At 46.3% G+C, this 19459-nt stretch overlaps 1 protein-coding gene across 1 annotated transcript; it reads left to right on the forward strand.

The window, feature by feature from the left end:
• Positions 1-288: 288 nt before the first annotated feature.
• mpp1 (MAGUK p55 scaffold protein 1) lies at positions 289-18621 on the forward strand. The gene is made up of 12 exons (XM_079737602.1): positions 289-886; positions 6862-6987; positions 7528-7606; positions 11943-12028; positions 12463-12531; positions 13913-14109; positions 14518-14621; positions 14884-14964; positions 15532-15612; positions 15920-16122; positions 16436-16510; positions 17324-18621. The coding sequence occupies exons 1-12, from the start codon at positions 770-772 to the stop codon at positions 17498-17500; spliced, it is 1395 nt and encodes a 464-aa protein (XP_079593728.1). The 5' UTR covers positions 289-769; the 3' UTR covers positions 17501-18621.
• Positions 18622-19459: the final 838 nt, after the last annotated feature.

Below are 19459 nucleotides of genomic sequence, written 5' to 3' on the forward strand. Positions count from 1 at the left end.
CCTTCCCGTGCTGCTCGCCACACTATACTTTGCAATAATTAAAAACATTAGACTAAATATTTTCCATATGACAATTTTGTATACTATTTTTACTCCATAACGTCAACAAATAAACCGATGAATGCAACGAGCTGTCAAACTGCCGTGAAGAGCACAACATCCGCCTCTCAGCGGACCCGCCCACTACTGCGAGGAGCACAACATCCGTCTCTCAGCGGACCCGCCCACTACTGCGAGGAGCACAACATCCGCCTCTCAGCGGACCCGCCCACTGCTGAAAACCCAGCAGTAGCAGCGTCGCTGTGCGTTCCATTATTCTACTTTAATTTGCGCTCCCATCCCCCTGTTATGTGTCTTAATCGGATATGGACCAACAAAACGGCCACCCTGGGGAGTTTATTCGCTGACTTTTAATGTTAAATACAGTTGTATTTCTGCCACTACCTAGTAGGGACTGTGACGTCATCTCCTCAGCACGCCCCTCGGAGAAATCTGCAGTGAGGTTTTCCCCTCCCTGACATCATCATCATCCTCCTCCTCATCATCCTCGGCGGCTTAGCGACTGCTTTGTCAGCCGTGTTGCACAAGTGCCCCCCTTCCTCCTCCATCACCACCACCTCCTCCTCCTCCTCCTCCTCGGACTTCAGACCCAGGTTGGCTGATCTGATCACGGCGTCTTATCGCCGATCAGCGCGTCTCTGCGGCTATAAGTTCTCTGGACCATCATCAGGGGCCTCTCGGGTTCACTTGACTTCTGGCCAACACGAAGATGACGCTGAAGTCCAATAAGAACGAGCCGGCGGTGACCCTGGAGCCGATCCCGGGGGTCCGCACGGCGCTGTCCGACCTGTACCTGGAGCAGCTGCTGCACAACAGACCCGAGAAGGTACGTTGGCTCCTCTCGGGGTGTTGTCGTGTTTCGGACCGAGCTGTCGTGTTGTTTCGGGATCCAGAGGACCCAGCGTGTCGTTGAGGGTTGTGTTGTTGTCTCAGGGCGGGACCCCGATAAGACCGGGACAGCGGGGTTATTACGGGGAAAGTTTAGTGCGTCTGGTTTTGCGCATTTGTCCGGTGTCGCCGCTTAGGAACAGATTCGCCTCATCTCACTGACGTCAGCTAATTGTTACGGCGGTTAAATCGTCTTTTATGAACATCCATGCAAAGACATAGGCTATGATTCAAACATCTATATTCATAGGTTTTATTTTTATGATTTGATTTGAGCATAATACGATTACTGCAGTTGAAAATAATCCGTTAAATAAACGCAATCCTTATCAATGTCACCTCATTCAACACCAAATAGAGTTATATTGATTAGGTGAGTGTGGTTGATAGGCCTGTTGAATAACCAAGGGAACTCCCGGTTCAATACTCATCAATGGTTCGGTTCAGTGTTCCCTAAACGTTCTTTAGCCAACCTACGGGTCTGTCTTTATAAGTATTTTTGTGAATCAGTTCGTTTTTATGACACACACACACACACACACACACACACACACACGCACGCACGCACGCACGCACGCACGCACGCGCGCGCACACACACACACACACTATCTCTGAGATGCGCTGAGTCAGCAGGGGGAAGCTACTGCTGGCTTAGCATCCAGGGCCTCGTCTCTCTCAGACCTCATGCTCAGAGTTCCTCTAACGCTCGCCACCACGTGATGATCAGCGTTTTATTTAGTGCAGCTTCAGCACGTCAGAATCATCAGTCTGAGACCACCACTGTGTGTGTGTGTGTGTGTGTGTGTGTGTGTGTGTGTGTGTGTGTGTGTGGATGCGTGTGGCATGACGAACCACAATCTTTGTTGGGTTATTTTTATCTTCTGACCGTGGCATTAAGACTGGGACATGGATTATATTTACCTCTAATGATACCCCCCCCACCACCATAAGGGGGGGGGGGAGGTCAGGAGAGGGGCCCCTCCTCCCAGCACTTCAGGGGCCGTAGGGCTGATAGGCTGATAGGCTGAGATTATGGTTCCTAACAGGATATTAGTATCTGGATTATCAACGAGGTGAAGGAGTAAGTCGTGTATTGTTGGATTGTCTGGCCATTTCTGAGATAGATCCTTAGAAGCACTGGAACCATTGTATCTCTGGGGGGCTTATGGCTGATGATTCATTCATCCATTCATGAATGGATGAATGGGGGGGAGGGGGATCATCCTTCTTGGGGTTAAACTAATGGAGCCACGAGGTGTGTCTGTATGGGTGATCATAAACCCTGTCATGATAAGATCAAGTAGCCTTGTAACCCTGTTTAACGTCATCAAAATAGATTACGTATTTATTGTTGTCATTAAAAAGACAATTAACCACAGGCCCTGTTTGTGATTGGTTCAAACCTCTGTTCAGGTAAAGATTGACTGATTCAGGTATCATGCAGTGATAAGAAAAGCTTTTATTTGGTGCTAATTTATGCCTGTTAATCACCCGTGATGTGTTCTGCTGAAACAGCTGATGGTCTGTTTCTAAATGGGGAACAACGGCACCATGTTGATGGTGATCGTTCGTTGCACAAGAGCGTCTCTCCCCCGTCCAAACCGGTTTCATAGCGTGGGTGTTTCCTCCCTAAGAGACACTGGGGGGGGCGTTAGTCAGCGGTTATGACAACCAGGAAATCCACAAGACGACCTTCAAACAGCCCCCAGTTAGCTTGTTGATGTGTAAACACTTTCCTGATCAGGAATGATGTGCTTTCAGGCTTTATTCCTCACAGACTACAGACTACAGACCCTACAGATTCTGATCCATTTCTGGACCAGACCGCTTTTGTATTTAAAGTCGTTTTAGAAAGCGCTTTGTAGCATTTTGTTCACGAAACCCAAATCGGCAATCAAATGTTATCTGAACCCTTTCTCCCCTTGATCTTCCACATCATCTTCATCGACCGGATTGAACCGGATGTTACGGTGGCAGGGACTGTTCTGACGGGTTCTGATTCGTGACGGAGGGATGACAGTTGTCTGATCATTGTGATTGGTTGGGTATTACAATCGGCTCGGAGGGAATCGATGACCAAATTACTAAAACTTGAAAGTCCTTCGGTTTTGGAGGAAAAGTCGGTCCTGTTTCATGTTGAAGTCATCTGCCTTTGGCCCGTCTCTCTCACGTCACACTCAGTTGTGCTTTCTGTGCTAAGTGTAGATGAACCCAGCTTTACATACAGATAAAACCCTCACCCTTCAAATGAAAACACATCCCTTACCCTTATCCTTAACTTTAAAATAAAACCCTAACCCTTTACCTGAAAATAAATCCCTTACCCTCATCCTTAATCTTAACCTTAAAACACAAAACCCTTTACCTGAAAACTCATCCCTTACTCTCATCTTTAATCTTAAAAATCAAGCACCTTTACCAAGGGTGCTACATACTCCGCCCACCAGGGGCGCAATCTCTCTAAGTCTGCTGTGTGACGTCCGTGTTCTTAGTCCACATGTGTAAGACAGACCCCTTCCTGCTGTGATATCCTCTATGCTGCAAACTAGTAATGCGCGATATAAACGATATACGATATAAACGATAAAAAATGGCCTACGATAGATTTTAATTCTATCGCTCTATCGCGATAATGCATGTTGATGACGCAAAATACAATGTTTAATTTTTGTTTTGGTGCGGTTCCATTTCACATTGCAATTTTCGAAACAGTGCCAGAATTTGTCAACAAACCCGCATGTGTGCAAAGAACGTTAAATCATTGGACAAAAAGGTCCGGGGGGGGGAAGCACCGGTGAAAGTAAACAATCATGGATATCCAGCGTAATAAACATTGATCTGCGGAGCGATCCAACTCCTTCTCCCTCATCCTGACTCGGAATGTGTTAAATGCATCGGCATTTTTAAGTTATGTTTTCCAGCATACTTTTTACTTTCTTTTGTCGGACCGTCGGGTGGTGGCTCAACATGGAGCAAAGAGGAGACGGAATGTCTTTTGGATATCGGACCCAAATATCCAATAGACGTTCCGTCTCCTCTTTGCTCCATGTTGAGCAACGTCCTTTTGATCGATAAAAAATATCACGTAATCGACAAAAATCTTAACAATCAATGATCGATCATCAATTAATCATGCCCATCCCTAATTGTCAGTGTCTGTTCCTTATCTAAAAAGAAACCAGTTTTTCCTGTTCTCTGCATCTTGGGTGGCATTTAAGAACCAAGGACTTAAACTAAGTGTAGTGCCTTTTAGAATGGTTTGCACTTAAGGAAAGAAACCCAATACTAATTTTATTTATCTGCAACATTATGTTGAATGATTACAGTGTTTCACAATAAATGTTCTCGAAATGACATGCTATATTTCTCTTTTTTTAAAATACATTTAGCAGTTTGGCTTTCCTTAGAGTCTATGTAACCTGTTCTGAAACGGTTATTTTATGATTTTATATCGTGATATATATTGTTATCGCATCATATGATACCATTTGATGTCAGCCCATTTCTATGGACCTCCAAACAGTCCCTTGAAACCGTCGCTCTCTCTCTCCCTTTCTCTTTCTCTACTCTTTCTTTTTCTCTCTTTCTCTCTCTCTTTATCTCTCTCTAGCTCTCTTCATCGCTCTCTTCATCATCTCTCTCTCTCTTTGTTTTCTCTACCTGGAGTGGTTGTGGGCGAGTTGCTCTGAGAACAGGTTTCTCCCTGAGGTCTTGTGTTCTAACCCTCTGAACGGTGTCTGGCGTGACTCCAGGTCTGCTGGTCTCAGAGCAGCCCAGACGTCTCCGGTTACCTGGTACTGAAATGGTTTGACTCCAGGGCCAAGTTTTTCTAAAGCAATCCAGTGGGATTTCGGATCACGGATTGGATCAAATCTTGGAAATGGGTTTTTCAAAGCAATAGAGGGATTCTGAACTAAGATCAGCTCATGTAATCCGATTTTACAAATCAATCAAACCTGCCCTTTGGGTTTTCAAAACTTTGAACTCAGTTTGGGATCTATTTGATCCAAAAGAACAGGATTACCCTGATCCCATTGCAAGGATGGATTCAGTTGGTTATCCCGAAATTTGGTATTTGGATCACAGTGATCAAATCCAATGTTCGTTTAAAAACATAAGGTGGATCAGGTGATCCTGGACAGCAAAACATGGGATTTCCAAATCCGAATCAATTTGATCCCGATTACATTTTTTTAAAAACTGTGCCCAGGGTATCTCAACCCTTGGGGTTTCCCTTCTGTCCGGGACTCTCTGATATATATAATATATTGTGCATGAATATTACGTTTACATTCAGGGCGTTTAGCAGACGCTTTTATCCAAAGCGACTTGCAGTAAGTCCATTTGTCAGAAGAAGAGCAAAAAACAATATATTGCTGTTATACATACTGTATGTACCATATGGTTACAAACGGCTATTTTAGTCAAGACAACCCGAAGTGCAAGTTTGTGTTGGCCTACTGTATATACTTTACCCAACGGTTTAAAAGGTTATGGGGTCAGGGGTTAAGAGGCGACCATCAACACAGCCTCGTCGTCTGAATTCTTTCACAGCATTTACTTAAAGGTCCCATGGCATATAAATTAAGTTAAGAGGCTTTCACGCAGCACGGTAATTCCTGTGTTTTTTATTACGATGGATGGGGCATCACCGCTGGCCGGTCACGATGGCAACGGGGGGGGGGGGGGAGGGGGGGGGGGGGGGGGGGGGGGGGGGGGGTGTCTAAAGAGGGGCAGCGCGGAGAGGTCAGGGTGTTTGACCCCGCCGGAAGCTGCTCGGTTCGAATCCCAGTCCTTGAGCAAGACGCCCCTAACCCCTACCTGCTCCTTAATGACCTGTCTCTGTACTGTCTAACCCCTACCTGCTCCTTAATGACCTGTCTCTGTACTGTCTAACCCCTACCTGCTCCTTAATGACCTGTCTCTGTACTGGCTAACCCCTACCTGCTCCTTAATGACCTGTCTCTACTGTCTAACTCCTACCTGCCCCCTAATGACCTGTCTCTGTACTGTCTAACCCCTACCTGCTCCTTAATGACGTCTGGATTCAGTGCGAGTGGCTGTTGATAGAAGCTTCTCCTAAAGATAGATCTCATAGTGTTTGATAGTAGGTAGTAGAATAGTGATGGATGGCTGCCAGTCTCTTTACATTGAAAGGCTCCTTTGACCTGAGGTTCAGAGGGAGAAACTTATCTGAACCATTTTGGTTTCTAAACATCTTATCAACCAGCAGTTGGGAACATGTCGATTGCCTAGCAAAAGGCTGTTAACAAAGGCTGACCGAAGCGATCAAGGAAAAGGAAAGGTGACCCATTATACCGGGTTGTAGGAGTCTGTTCTGAGAGCTGACTTGGCTGGTTTTCCTCCTGAGTTCTGGCAACCCTGTGACCTGGGGGTTAAGGTGCGGCGTTATCAGGTCTGCACACGCAGCAGTCTGACTGCAGCAGGCGTCCGTACAGGATCCACCTTTGACCGTTGTACTGAGTCCGCTGTAATGCCTCCTTGAACCCTGGTGAACTCTCAGTCCCTCTGGTGGAGAGCTTTGGGGATGACCCGTGTATCGTTTTAGTGTACATTTTGCGTTTACATTTAGGAGTTTTTTTATCCAACACGACCTACAACCATTCATTCACACGTTCACACACCGACGGCGGAGTCAGCCTCACAGGGCAACAGCCAGCTGGTCAGGAGCAGTGAGGGTGAGGCGTCTTGCTCAGGGACACCTCGACGCTCGAGGAGCCGGGATTGAACTAGCAACCTTCCGGTTACCAGTCACCCTGCTCTCCCTCCTGAGCTACTGCTGCCCCTTGTACAATGAACAATGTACAATTTTACTTAATAAAGATAATCCTATCATATTTTCCTTGAGTGTTAAACTAAACCCTTTCTTCTTTATTTTTCGGTTCTGCAGGCTGTAATGCAGACGTCTGACCTCCAGGGGGCAGCAGTGTACACCAACGGAAGCTCCGCCATCAACGGAACAGAGTTGAGCAGGATGAGGGAGGTGGCGTTCGAGAAGAACCCGTCGGAGCCTATGGTAACGAGCGTCCAAACATCACAACATAAACAACATCATGCACAACATGTGGTTCAAGCGGATTAGCTCAACCTAACTCAAACGATGATCGAACAAAACCATTGAGTCAGGAACATAAAGGTCTGTTCACTGGGGAGTGACTCCAGTGAACTGGAGTCAAACCACTTGCACGCGTACATTTACATTCAGGGCATTTATCCAAAGCAACTTGCAATCAGTACATTTGTCAGAAGAAGAAAGAGAAACAACAATATATCGCTGTCGGAACAGTAAGGATGTTCATAGAACCAAATGCGAAGCGCTAACTATCACTAGTTTAACCCATTCCCCATACACAACAAATATAGCTAGGGTAAGATGCTACACAACGCTAAGTGCTATTTTTAAGGGCCAGGACGTACAACATACAATAAGTGCGTAAGAGGGGTGTCGGGGGGGCTATGCAGAGTCCAGGTGAACTCTGAACAGGTGAGTCTTGTAAACCTGCTCGGCCAGTACCGTGGTTCTGATACTGATCTGTGAGCGGTTCTGTCTCCTCAGGGCGTGACTCTGAAGCTGAACGAGAAACAGAAGTGTACAGTCGCCCGGATCCTTCACGGAGGCATGATCCACCGGCAAGGTACTGGACCTGATTATTGATTATTGATTTGTTCATCCTCTTATCTATTGGCCGGTGTCCATACGACTAACCCACACATAGTCTACTTTAGGTTCAGTTTCTATTTATCTTTTAATTCAGTTGTACTAGCAGATTAACCGAGTCAAATCAAATGCTTTGACATTGATACGTGATGCATGGTAGAAGTTGTAGTCAAAAAATTGTAAAAACCTGTTGGGACTACTGTTCGATTTCAGGTTGGATAAAAGGGTTGAATAGATGGTTTATTCCACGATGTAATACATCGAGATACAGACTTAGGTTGAATAATCTATAGTGTATGCGGTTGAAGAGCAGTTTAGAGACGTGTTCCTTGGGTGTCGATCCCTCTTCTCACCGAACCAAAGGGTTGGGCCGAGTATTATAATAAAGAAAACGTGAATAAAAAGAGAACAGAAGCACTCTCACGCTTGATAAGGTATATGGCCCTGGCTATGTCCCAGACGACCAGGTTGGTTCATCCTTGTTGAGACATAACAAATGGCAGAATGTTGGAAATAACACCTCGTACAGTAGGAGAGGCACTGGCCTGTTCCTAGACTAGAAATGTTAACACAGAGAGACACTAAAATACACCAACATTCTACATTCCTCCCTCTTGATTATATTAAACGTAGTTTAAAGATCACCCTTAAAATGAGAATTCAGTGTATCTACTGGTAAACAATGAACAATTAACTAAATCAATAAAAGAAAGCATAAAAGGCTATAGTAAACATGAAAGTATACTCATCATACACAAGTAAACCAGGTGTAGGCCACTATAATAAACAAAATAACAGACTCATTAGGTTACTCATGATTAAACCAAAACAGATTAAAAAAAAAATTAAAAAAGGAAATCGACTGTCTGGACTCCTCCCTCTGCTCGGCAGTGAAGCTCCACCTTTCTTTAATATCTCTCTGTTCCCAGCAGAAAAGTGGTTCAGTTTCTCTAAACAAAATTAAAGGGCCTAGAGGAAGGCTTAGCCTTAGAGACCTTGCGAAGTTTGGGGCACCAGACCTTGCGACGGGGTGGGCTCTCTAACACAGCCACCCTAAGGGTGGCCAACAAGATCGGGGCAGTCCCCGGGGGGGTCGGTTGGGGGGCGGTCATCCGGTGAAACACACAGAGAGCTAACTTGACGACCACATAGAGCATAATAACGGGAAGGACAAATGGCTGTGCGATTTGGACAATCTGAGAAAACATAGACCCACCCAACCCACTGAGCCATCCTCCCAAAGACCAACCCGCAGTTTTCGACTTCAGCCTAGCCACATTATCATAGATGTCATGTACATAATTAGACACATTCGTAGACGCATCGGGGACGTATGTGCAACATCTCTGGTGTAAATGGCGCTCGATAAAGAAACAGTACCCTCCAAGATGCACACCAAGGAAGTCCAATAGATACTGATGTTGGAAAATCATTGTTCTAAGCCCGTACAATTCATAATTAAGGTCAGTCAGGCCATGGCCGGAAGCGTTCGCTATAGCGTCAATAATATGTACTAAATCTCTTATCTCATCAGGAGCAACAGTGATACCATAGTGTGGAATGATAGCAGAAAACACTCTTTGAGTTGGAGTAGCAACTTGAAAATTCTGATGGAATATATCACGCTTAGATCTAATTGTAGCATTACCCTTCAAATGTTCCTCTGACACAATCTCCAAAGCAGGCACTACATAGGCGACATAACATGAACCACTCCAATTAGGAGGCAGATATGAATAAGCGTCCTGTCCACACACAAACATGGTCCCATTTACCGCAGGCAAGGCATCAGTGGCAATCGTTTGGCCAGGTGAAGCACCAGGCACACGGGTTAATGGGGGTAGGGGGACATTTACCAACAGATTCTTCTCTGATATGGAAACCTGTTCCTGGCCCACAATGGCTGAATATGAACACACACTCTTACCCATATCCCGCCCCCTTTCCTTCATTGGTCCAACAAATGCCAGGGTTCCATTGTCTGAGCAGATCTGATCAGGCAGTCCGTAGTTTGTAATGAAATCTTTGACTAGCACTTTAGCTGTGTTTGCGGCTGTTGCACGTCGGACTGGGTATGCTTCGATCCAACGGGAGAATCTTTTAACAACCAAGAGGATATCTTGATATCCTTTACATGGAGGTAGTGTGATGTAGTCCACCTGTAAGCATCGGAAAGGACCCGGGCGTGCGGGGACTTTCAACATCGGCAGTTTCACTTTCCTGTCGTGGTTGTTCTTGAGACATATAGCACATCTCCTCACAATGTTTATTGCCGCAGCGTTGAATTTGGGTTACCACCAGACTTGCCCAAACCTGTGACGCATCTTTTCCACACCCATTCCGAGTGAATGAAGCTGTGTCGCCAGGTATGGCAGTAGGCTCTGTGGTGCAACTGTCCTGTTCCCGTGTCTCCATAAGTTGTCGTCATGGAGTTTTGCTGCATTCTCAATCCATGTCCATATTTTTTTCTCGACTCGCAGTGTCTTGCATCTCCATTACGCTTTTCAAGCTTTCCTTGCGTTCTTGCTCTGATGTATGTTCATCTGTTTTCTTCAGTCTCATAGATTTGCCATTGTCGTTTTCCGTTCTGTCTCTTTGTCTTGTGGCTGTTCTGGATACCATATCTTGTCCATTTTTGTGTGTGCTTTTACCTTCACTACAGCCAGTTCTCTGGGAAGTAGCATTGCATCCAACAGTTCTGCAACCAGCTCGCCATTCTTGATTGGTGTGCCTTTGGCGGTTACGAATCCCCGTTTCCTCAGAATGCCAAAATTCATTACAACACCCAGAGCATGTCGGGAGTCGCAGTAGACTGTGGCAGACTTTCCTCCTGCAATTTTGAGTGCTTTGATCAATGCTTTGAGTTCTGCTTGCGGTGCTGACGTTCCAGGGTCCATTGTTCCGGATTCCTAGACGTCGTGCTCCGTTGTAACAGCGTATCCCGCTCCACGGATCCCATCGTCGACCAGGGAGGACCAATTAGTGAACAAGACAAGATCAGGGTTGTGGAGAGGGTCTTCCTTGACGAAGTGACCCTCCTCCATCAGCGTTATCAAGTCCTCGCACACATGGTCATCCACTTCCGTTCGTTGAATCCGTGGGGCGACCATTGTGGAGATGTTGACTGATGCTTGTTCAATGGTTGGGCGATTGCAGTGTAGTTTTCCACCCAATTCCTGTGGTAGTTGCATACTCCCAAGAATGCTCGTAGTTCTTTGACTGTTCGGGGTTCTGGCGTTTTCCTGATTGCTGCAGTGCAGCCGTGCGTGATTTCTCGTTTGCCTTGTGAGATTTTCTGTCCAAGGTAAATCACCTCTGGCTGAGACATTTGTGCCTTGTCGTAGCTCAATTTCTGACCTTTCACATGGAGATAGTCAATCATTGCCATTAAGTCCTTTTCGTGCTCTTCCTCGGTCTCCGAGGCAATTAGGATGTCGTCCAAGTACGTGATGACTGCTGAGGTCATTGGGGGCTTCTGGCAGGGTCAGGTGTCGTCGCAAGGCCTGGTGATAGATGCTGGGGGCATACTGACATCCATCGTAGCTGAAAGCCAGCCAATCTTGACACTCAGTGGCCAACGGTACTGACCAGTAAGCGTTTACGGCATCAAGCACTGTGAAGAGCTTGTGAGCTGGAGTGATGTCTTGCAGGAATTGATCACCGGAGGCAAGCACAGGGCTAAAATACACCAACATTCTACATTAAAAACCCTATAATGCATCAACCCACGCTGAAGTTCAAGACTATAAAAGCCTATTTGGGCTACAGCTTATAAACGGTGCATTGCCCCATGATACCAGTTATAGTCCAAGAATGATGGATATATCTTTAGACTACAACATCCATCAAGAGTCTCCTCCAAGTGATACATGATGGGTTTTGTTGGCCGTTATCATCTTTGAACTCAACTCCCTTCATTAATCACCCCATGCTATAAGTGTGGTCCAAAGATACAGCAATTCAATGTGAAAATTCAATGTAACACTTGAGAGAAACAACAATATATTGCTGTCGGTACAGTAAGGATGTTCATAGAACCAAGTGCCAAGCACTTACAATTGTTAGGCTAACCCAATCCCTGTATACAACAAAGATAGCTAGGATAAGATGCTACACAATGCTAAGTACTATTTTTAAGTGTTCGGTCGTACAACATACAATAAGTGCGTAAGAAGGGTGTGTGGGGGAGGGGGGGGGGAGGTTGTGCAGAGTGTTGAGTCTCTGGTTCAGAGTCCAGGTGAACTCTGAACAGGTGACTCTGGAGCCTCTCTCGACCTGACCGTACGTTCTGATGGGTTCTCCACTCTCCCCAGGATCTCTTCACGAAGGCGATGAGATCGCTGAGATCAACGGCCGGAGTGTGGCCAGCCAGTCGGTGGACCAGCTGCAGAAGATCCTGGTACGTCTCACACACCGTCCCTCAGGGCCTCATGAGCCGTTTGAACGTTTATAATGATGAATATTTGACAGATGAAAGTAATACAATGTTACGTTAAATGACTCTGAGACGAGGGCCAGCTGATGTAGTGTTGGTGTAGGGTGTTGGTACCGGGTTCGATCCCCAAAGCCTGCGGGTTACTCGTGGGCGTTCTACAGCGAGGAGCTTTCCTGGCCTCTGTCGCCTGCTGAAGGACGTCTGATTACAGGGGGTGGGTACCGGGTTCGATTCCCAAAGCGTGCTATAGCCAGGCACTCGCTGACCTCTGTCTCCTGCTGAAGGACGTCTGAACCCCCTGCTGATGGCTGAGTGCTAGATCTCTGTGTGTAAACTGATGGCTGAACTCTAGATCTCTGTGTGTAAACTGTCGGTGTGTAAACTCGTCTCCTCTGCAGAAGGAGACGAGTGGCGTGGTGACCATGAAGGTCATCCCCAACCTGCACGGACGCTCACGGGCCTGTGAGGTACGTTCCTCTCCTCTCATTGGCCGCTGGCCCTGGGTTGTAATCTATTGCGATTGGTTGATTGAAATGTTTGCTTTTTGTTTACTTTCATTATTTGCATGAATTCCGGGATAATGAGGTTATAATGGGTGTACACCGGATCACAAATCTTATTTTGTTGATCTCTTGTGCTAAATAGTTTGTTCCTCAACAGATGAATCTTCTGTAAGTCAATGAGAGACACAGGTAACTTGAGACATCGAACGTTTCAAAGTCGAACAAAATAATCCCGAGATTTTGTTCTTTGACTGACTTGAAAAACAGTAGGGTAGAACGGGTCATACTGCCCCCAGCTGGCCACACACTGTCACTACATGCTGAGCTTGGAGGACATTTTAAATGATCAACAAGTGTGTGGACAAATTATTTATTTGGTATTTTACAAGCTACTTAATACTTAGAGTAAACTCCATGTGTGGCCAGTCATGGTAGGCTGATTCAAGATGTGTAGTTATTTTAGAAGTAGTTTGTAGTTTCTTTCTTTCTATTCTATATCTTTTATTTCTACCTAATAACATTTCAACTGGTTTTAATACAATACGTTTATCACTCATATTCATAAACTAATGATTAACTATAACCATAGCATATATAATAGTCCCCATCAGCTGCATATATGATAAATATATAATCATATATTCAGGTAAGATGGTTGTATATTTATTGGAAATGCAAGGATCTTCTTCAAGGATCCCTCCAGGCAGTCTCTGGACACTGGGGATCGAACCTGCGACCTCTCAGCTGGGACTTGAACACTCACCACTAGTTACTAAACGTCTTTTAATGTATTATATGAGCTTTATTTATTGGTTTAGTTTAGTTTAAAATGTATGATTTTGCCAAATTGATAATTATTTGTTCAAAAAATTGTTTCAAGTTCCAAATACAGCTTGTGATTATTAAGTCATAAAGTAATTTGTTGTTTTCTCCGCTGCTCAGAGAAAACAACCTTAGCTCTTAGTCGTCACAAATACAAGATGGAGTCCCTCCTTCCCAGACCAACACCTGACCAGTCCGACCAGTAAGGGGGAGGGATCTTGTGACTAATGCTGTCTCTCTCTCTCTCTCTTTCTGTCTGTCTCTCTCTCTCTCTCTCTCTCTCCCTGCAACCTGTCTCTTTGTGCCTGTCTGTCTGTCTCTCTGTCTCTCCGTGTCTGTCTGTCTCTCTGTCTCTCTGTCTCTCCGTGTCTCTCTGTCTCTCTGTCTGTCTCTCTGTCTCTCTGTGCCTGTCTGTCTGTATGTCTGTCTCTCGGTCTCTCCGTGTCTGTCTGTCTCTCTGTGCCTGTCTGTCTGTGTCTGTCTCTCTGTCTGTCTCTCCGTGTCTGTGTGTCTGTCTGTCCAGATGTACATGCGGGCCCAGTTCCACTACGACCCCGCCAAGGACGACCTCATCCCGTGCAAGGAGGCGGGGCTTAAGTTCCAGACGGGCGCCATCATCCAGATCATCAACACACAGGACCCTAACTGGTGGCAGGGCCGCGTGGAGAGCTGCTCCGCCTCCTACGCCGGCCTCATCCCCTCCCCCGACCTCCAGGAGTGGTACGTGGTCGACTACGCCCTTAGCGACGGTCGCCAGGCCTCTGGAGGCAGAGGATGGAGTGTTCACTAGCGTGAATATTTAGTAGGCTTCCGAGTTATAGCCATCACACCGTTTACTTGTTTCATATTTTTTAGTTTTATCTATTTTTTGATGCTCCTATAATGTTATTCAATATTGAATTGTGTATCTTCTATCTTCATTGTGTGATGTGGAGCCCTGGTGTCTTTCTCCAGAACCCCCCTCTCTACAGTGTGATACTCTGTCTACCTGTGATATTCTATGTATATGTGTTATTCTATGTGTGTGTGATATTCTATGTGTGTGTGATACTCTGTGTATGTGTGATATTCTATGTACCTGCGATACTCTGTGTATCTGTAATCTAAGCGCTGGTCTTGTGTCTGCAGGCGGGCGGCCAGTAAGAGCAAGGCCACGCAGGGCAGCCCCTCCTGCGGTCTGTTCTCCAAGAAGAAGAAGTGTAAAGACAAGTACCTGGCCAAGCACAGCTCCAGTGAGTCCCTGACCCCCTGACCTCCTGACCCCTGACCCCCTGTGTCCCAGACCCCCTGACCTCCTGACCCACCAGTCCCTCTGTGTCCCAGATCCCTGACCCCCTGACCTCTGACCCCCTGTGTCCCAGACCCCTGACCTCCTGACCTCCTGACCCCTGACCCCCTGTGTCCCAGACCCCATGACCTCCTGACCTCCTGACCCTCTGTCCCAGAGCGCTTCCTTCCTTCGGTTCCTCTAACGCCTCCTCTTGTGTCCGTCAGTTTTCGACCAGCTGGACGTGATCTCCTACGAGGAGGTGGTCCGGCTGCCCGCCTTCAAGAGGAAAACCTTGGTCCTCATTGGTGAGCTGCCTGGACGTTGAGCCAATCAGATTCCCTGTCTGTAGTTACGGTTGGGCGTCTGATTCCTGTACGTCTTAATGTACAGGCTTCAAACGGTTCTGATTGTAACACGCATGCTCCTGTCAATCACTGACAGACGAGGAGAAAGACCTGAGCAGCTAAACCTTTAGTCTCGCGTCACAAGATCATTGATCTGAAGACTATTGATGTCAGATCAGTGATCAGAGTGGTGCCGGTCATGTGGCCGCTTTATTATCTAAACCATATTTGTAACATTTGTCTGAAGAAGATTTGCGCAACATTTTGTCATTTCCAAACGGAAAGCAACCGGAAGGTTGCTAGGTCGATCCCCGGCTCCTCCTAGCTGAGTGTAGAGTGTGGAGGTGTCCCTGAGCGAGACGCCTCACCCTGACTGCTCCCGACCTGCTGGCTGCCGCCCTGCGTGGATGACACTGCTGTCGGCGTGTGAACGTGTGCATGAAGGGGTGAATGTTAGAGGGTATTGTGAAGCGCTCTGAGTGTCCGAGGGTTGAAGCGCGGTATTAATGCAGTCCATTCCCCAAACAGGAGCCCCTGGAGTAGGGAGGAGCCACATCAAGAACGCCCTGCTGAGCCGGTTCCCCGAGCGGTTCGCCTACCCCGCACCACGTAGGTCACCGTGTTCCCCCCTCCCTCCCTCTCATCACGGTGTGATCCAGTTGCCTCGGACACCAGCCTTCCGAGTTGCAAGTGGGGAAATCTCCCAGCTTTCTTGCGGCATTTCACGGAGGCACGCCCCCTTTTGCCGGGGCCCCTCGGAATTCTGAGAGCAGACCGAGTTCAGTGATGACACTCGGAAATGACGTCACAACTGGAGCTCGGAAAGCTGGTGTCCGAGGCATCTGGATCACACCGTTAGTACCGTGTCAGAACCGGGCCCCGCCTAACACCCCCTCCCCCCCCCCCCCCCCCCCAGACACCACCAGGCCCCCACGGAAGGACGAGGCCAGCGGGGAGGAGTACCACTTCATCTCCAACGACGTCATGACCAAGAGCATCTCGTCCAATCAGCTGCTGGAGTACGGCAGCTTCCAGGGCTTCATGTTCGGCACCAAGATCCAGACCATCCAGAAGATCCACGAGCAAGGCAGCATCGCCCTGCTGGACGTGGAACCCCAGGTCAGGGACGGGGACGGGGACGGGGACGGGGACGAGGACGATGACACCATTTATTTAGAAAGTGCTTTTAATCTGAAAAATTGTAAAAAAAAAAAGAAAAGAGGTGACAACAAGTGAACAACAAACTAAACTATCACTAAAAAGTCCATTTGAAACATTAATTTACTTCGGTGTCCTTGCTGGGCGTAGAGGTTGGTGTCTGATATCTCTGAGTCATGTCTTCTGAGTCACCTGTTGTCTCTGAATGACTGTTTGCTTCTGCTACATATTGTCTAACTGCTCTCGCTCTCGCTCGCTCTCTCTCGCTCCCCAGACGTTGAAGCTGGTCAGGACAGCAGAGTACGCACCTCTGGTGATTTTCATCGCTCCCACCAACACGTCTGCTCAGGTGCTGTTCACTATTATTCACTAGTTAATGAGTTAGTTACGTTAGTTCCTGAGTAAATTACGGACTCGTCACTTGGCAGATGCTTTTCTCTAAAGCGACTCACAGTGAAATCCTGTATATTTCATTAAGGAGCAGGTAGGGGTTAGGCCATCCTGCTCAAGAACATTGGGGATCGAACCCAGAACCTGGCTGGTGTCACGCACACGGGTCTCTACACACTGTCCTGCCCCTGAAATACGACCAGGCAGAATCGACTTCATAACTTTACTCCACCACAACACTAACTCTGCGGACACTTTCAAAATCCCTTCCAAAGTCCTGCTCCTTCTCCCTGTGTTTGAATCGTGACTCGAATTTTATCTTCTGGTCTGCTGATCGTCTGCCTGTCATACTTTATGCTGTGAATGGCTGTTTTCATTCACTGCACGCTGTACAGCCAGCCTAACATAAACTCAACGTGACACTGACTATATTCTGTCAGTTGCCAGAGCAGCTCAGAACAATCAGATCATACCACCATAATGTTGTATGGTTTGACTTGGGTTCATTCCAAACCGAGATTCAACCTAGAATCTAGAATCCAAACCTAGATTCAACAATATTAAAAACCCTATCAACAAACACGTCTGCCTTCATACATCTATAAACAGATGTCTGGGCCTAAACGTCTGAATCTAAACCTAGATTATTAAATCTAAACCTGGATCATTCAATCTAAACCTAGATTGTTGGTTCTAAACCTAGATTCCACCCACATATCTAGCTCTATAGCATCTAGCTCAGTGCTAACCCCAACGTTTTCCCGCACTTCAGACGGAATCCCTGCAGCTCATCCAGAAGGAGTCCGACGCCATCTTGGCCACTTACGGACACTTCTTCGATGAGATCCTCGTCAACAACGACGTGGACGAGAGCGTGAAGGGGGTGGAGGAGGCCATCGAGCGCGCCACCTCCACCCCCCAGTGGGTCCCGGTCTCCTGGGTGTACTGATGTCTCTCTCTGGGAGGGGGGGGTGGACCTGGGGAGGAAACCTCAACGTCAAGACGTTAGTGACACCTGTGGATATACTTTGAGGTATTGTTGTCACTGAGATTTTATCTTTTATTTTTGTTTCACAAACGCATCCAAAAAATAGCAATAGTTAAATAGTGGTAGATATTTTTGAAGAAAAAAAATACTAAACAAGCGAAGGCCCAGCGGAGAGGGCTTTGGCTCCACAAGCCGTCGTCCATGTTCCGTCTGATTATGACCACAACTGTGAACTGAATCCCCTAGCGGGGCTTTTATCAAGTGTTTCATCTCACTTTAGTCATTTCTCTTGTCCGTTTTCCTGTCCCCCTCGTCATAATGTTCCGTGAATGAACGGGATGATGTCGCGTCATGGCGTGTTCAGTGTTGTCGTTGAAAGCCAGCACTCTGAAGGCACTTTTAAAGGGCCACTGACCACCGGGCAACACGGGAATCCATTACAAGCCCTTTCAAAACGGTTCCCTCTTTGACCTCACAGGTGGGAGTGTTCAACCACATCATGGAGAGAGGCGCTGTAGTCAGCGGTCAATGTCTCATCAAACATCTGGGCGAGCCCACTTGTGATGTCATAAATTGAGGCATTTTGAAACGGCTTGTTTCAGGATTTACTAATGAACCTCACGCCAGGTGGCAAATAGGGGACCTTTAACACGATTAAATCCAAATCATGTGTCTATAAATTAGTTCTAAATATACTATACTGAGCAACAAACAAGGATGATATGTCTTAATACCACTGATTCAGCCAATTTCCACATGATGAATTAAAAACCCAGCAATACAGCGGGCACTAAGTGTAATTAGCAAAAACTGATGGTGCCTCGATGCCTTGTACCTCCTCTCTCGACCCGCCTGATGTGGTTCTGGAGCTCTGTCGTTAGCCAATGCTAGCTGTGACGTGCTAGTGGATGCAGATCATCCACTAGCGCTGGTTAGCATTGCATGAAACAAACATGAAAACCTTCCTTCGTGGCTTCACATAAATATATACATATATATTCTCTGTAGTATTTCCCCGGTTAAATATTTATCTTTAAACTGAATATTTTTAAGTTGAAAAAATAAATCATTTTCTTCTTTAATGTTCTGTGTGAGATGTCATTTTTTTTGCGCCAATGGCTTACCTAGATGTTTACATATTTACAACAGATCTGATCATGTCAATATAAATGGTTCAATGTTTAATTTTAATATTGGATCACTCATTTAATCATAATTTGGTGGCAGTTAAATCAAACAACTATATTGTCCTAAATGTAGCCTGAAGTGTCAAGGGAGTTCAATAAAGCATGGGTGAGAATATGCATGTTGCTTTCATATGCACATTGAGGAATAATTAATTATGAAACATCTATTTTTTAAAAACAATAATAACAATATTTTATTCATGATCTTGTTAGGTTTTATGTAACATCCTTTACGATATTTGCTGAAGTGGTCTATACGTGCTCTATATTTAAAATGACCTCCATTTCCAGTCATCTTTTACAACGTCAACAAACCAATCAAACGAATGGAAAACCCTTTCAATTAACACGTTAGTCTTTCAAATTCATCCATAAACATACGTCTTGGCCTATAGCTGTACTATTCACGCCATTTGATGTCATATCTGTATTAAATAACGGGATGAGGACGACACTTCTCCTCGGCGCGGCCATTTTGTTGACAAGCAGCCCGCCATAAAGAGGCTCCATGTCCTTAAAGCTTCAAGACATTACAACACAACCGTGCAGTGTAACGCTTTATCCAGACACACAGCACCACCTTAACCTTGTGGAGACAAACACACATATTGTGGAGACACACACACCCACACAAACACCCCCCCACACACACACACAAACTAAAAGAAAAAAAAAACGCCGTCACTGACGGTTTGAAAAAAGAGGAGCTGCTGTCCTCGGCGACCATTTCGAC

The sequence above is a fragment of the Pollachius pollachius genome (assembly GCF_949987615.1).
Source record: "Pollachius pollachius genome assembly, chromosome: 6".
Classification (NCBI taxonomy): domain Eukaryota; kingdom Metazoa; phylum Chordata; class Actinopteri; order Gadiformes; family Gadidae; genus Pollachius; species Pollachius pollachius.

Bases quoted from the DNA above. Each gene is read 5' to 3' on its own strand.
- mpp1 (XM_079737602.1), top strand. From the start codon at position 770: ATGACGCTGAAGTCCAATAAGAACGAGCCGGCGGTGACCCTGGAGCCG. The intron at 887-6,861 runs GTACGTTGGCTC...TCGGTTCTGCAG, and splicing joins TGCACAACAGACCCGAGAAG to GCTGTAATGCAGACGTCTGA. The intron at 14,622-14,883 runs GTGAGTCCCTGA...TGTGTCCGTCAG, and splicing joins CCTGGCCAAGCACAGCTCCA to TTTTCGACCAGCTGGACGTG.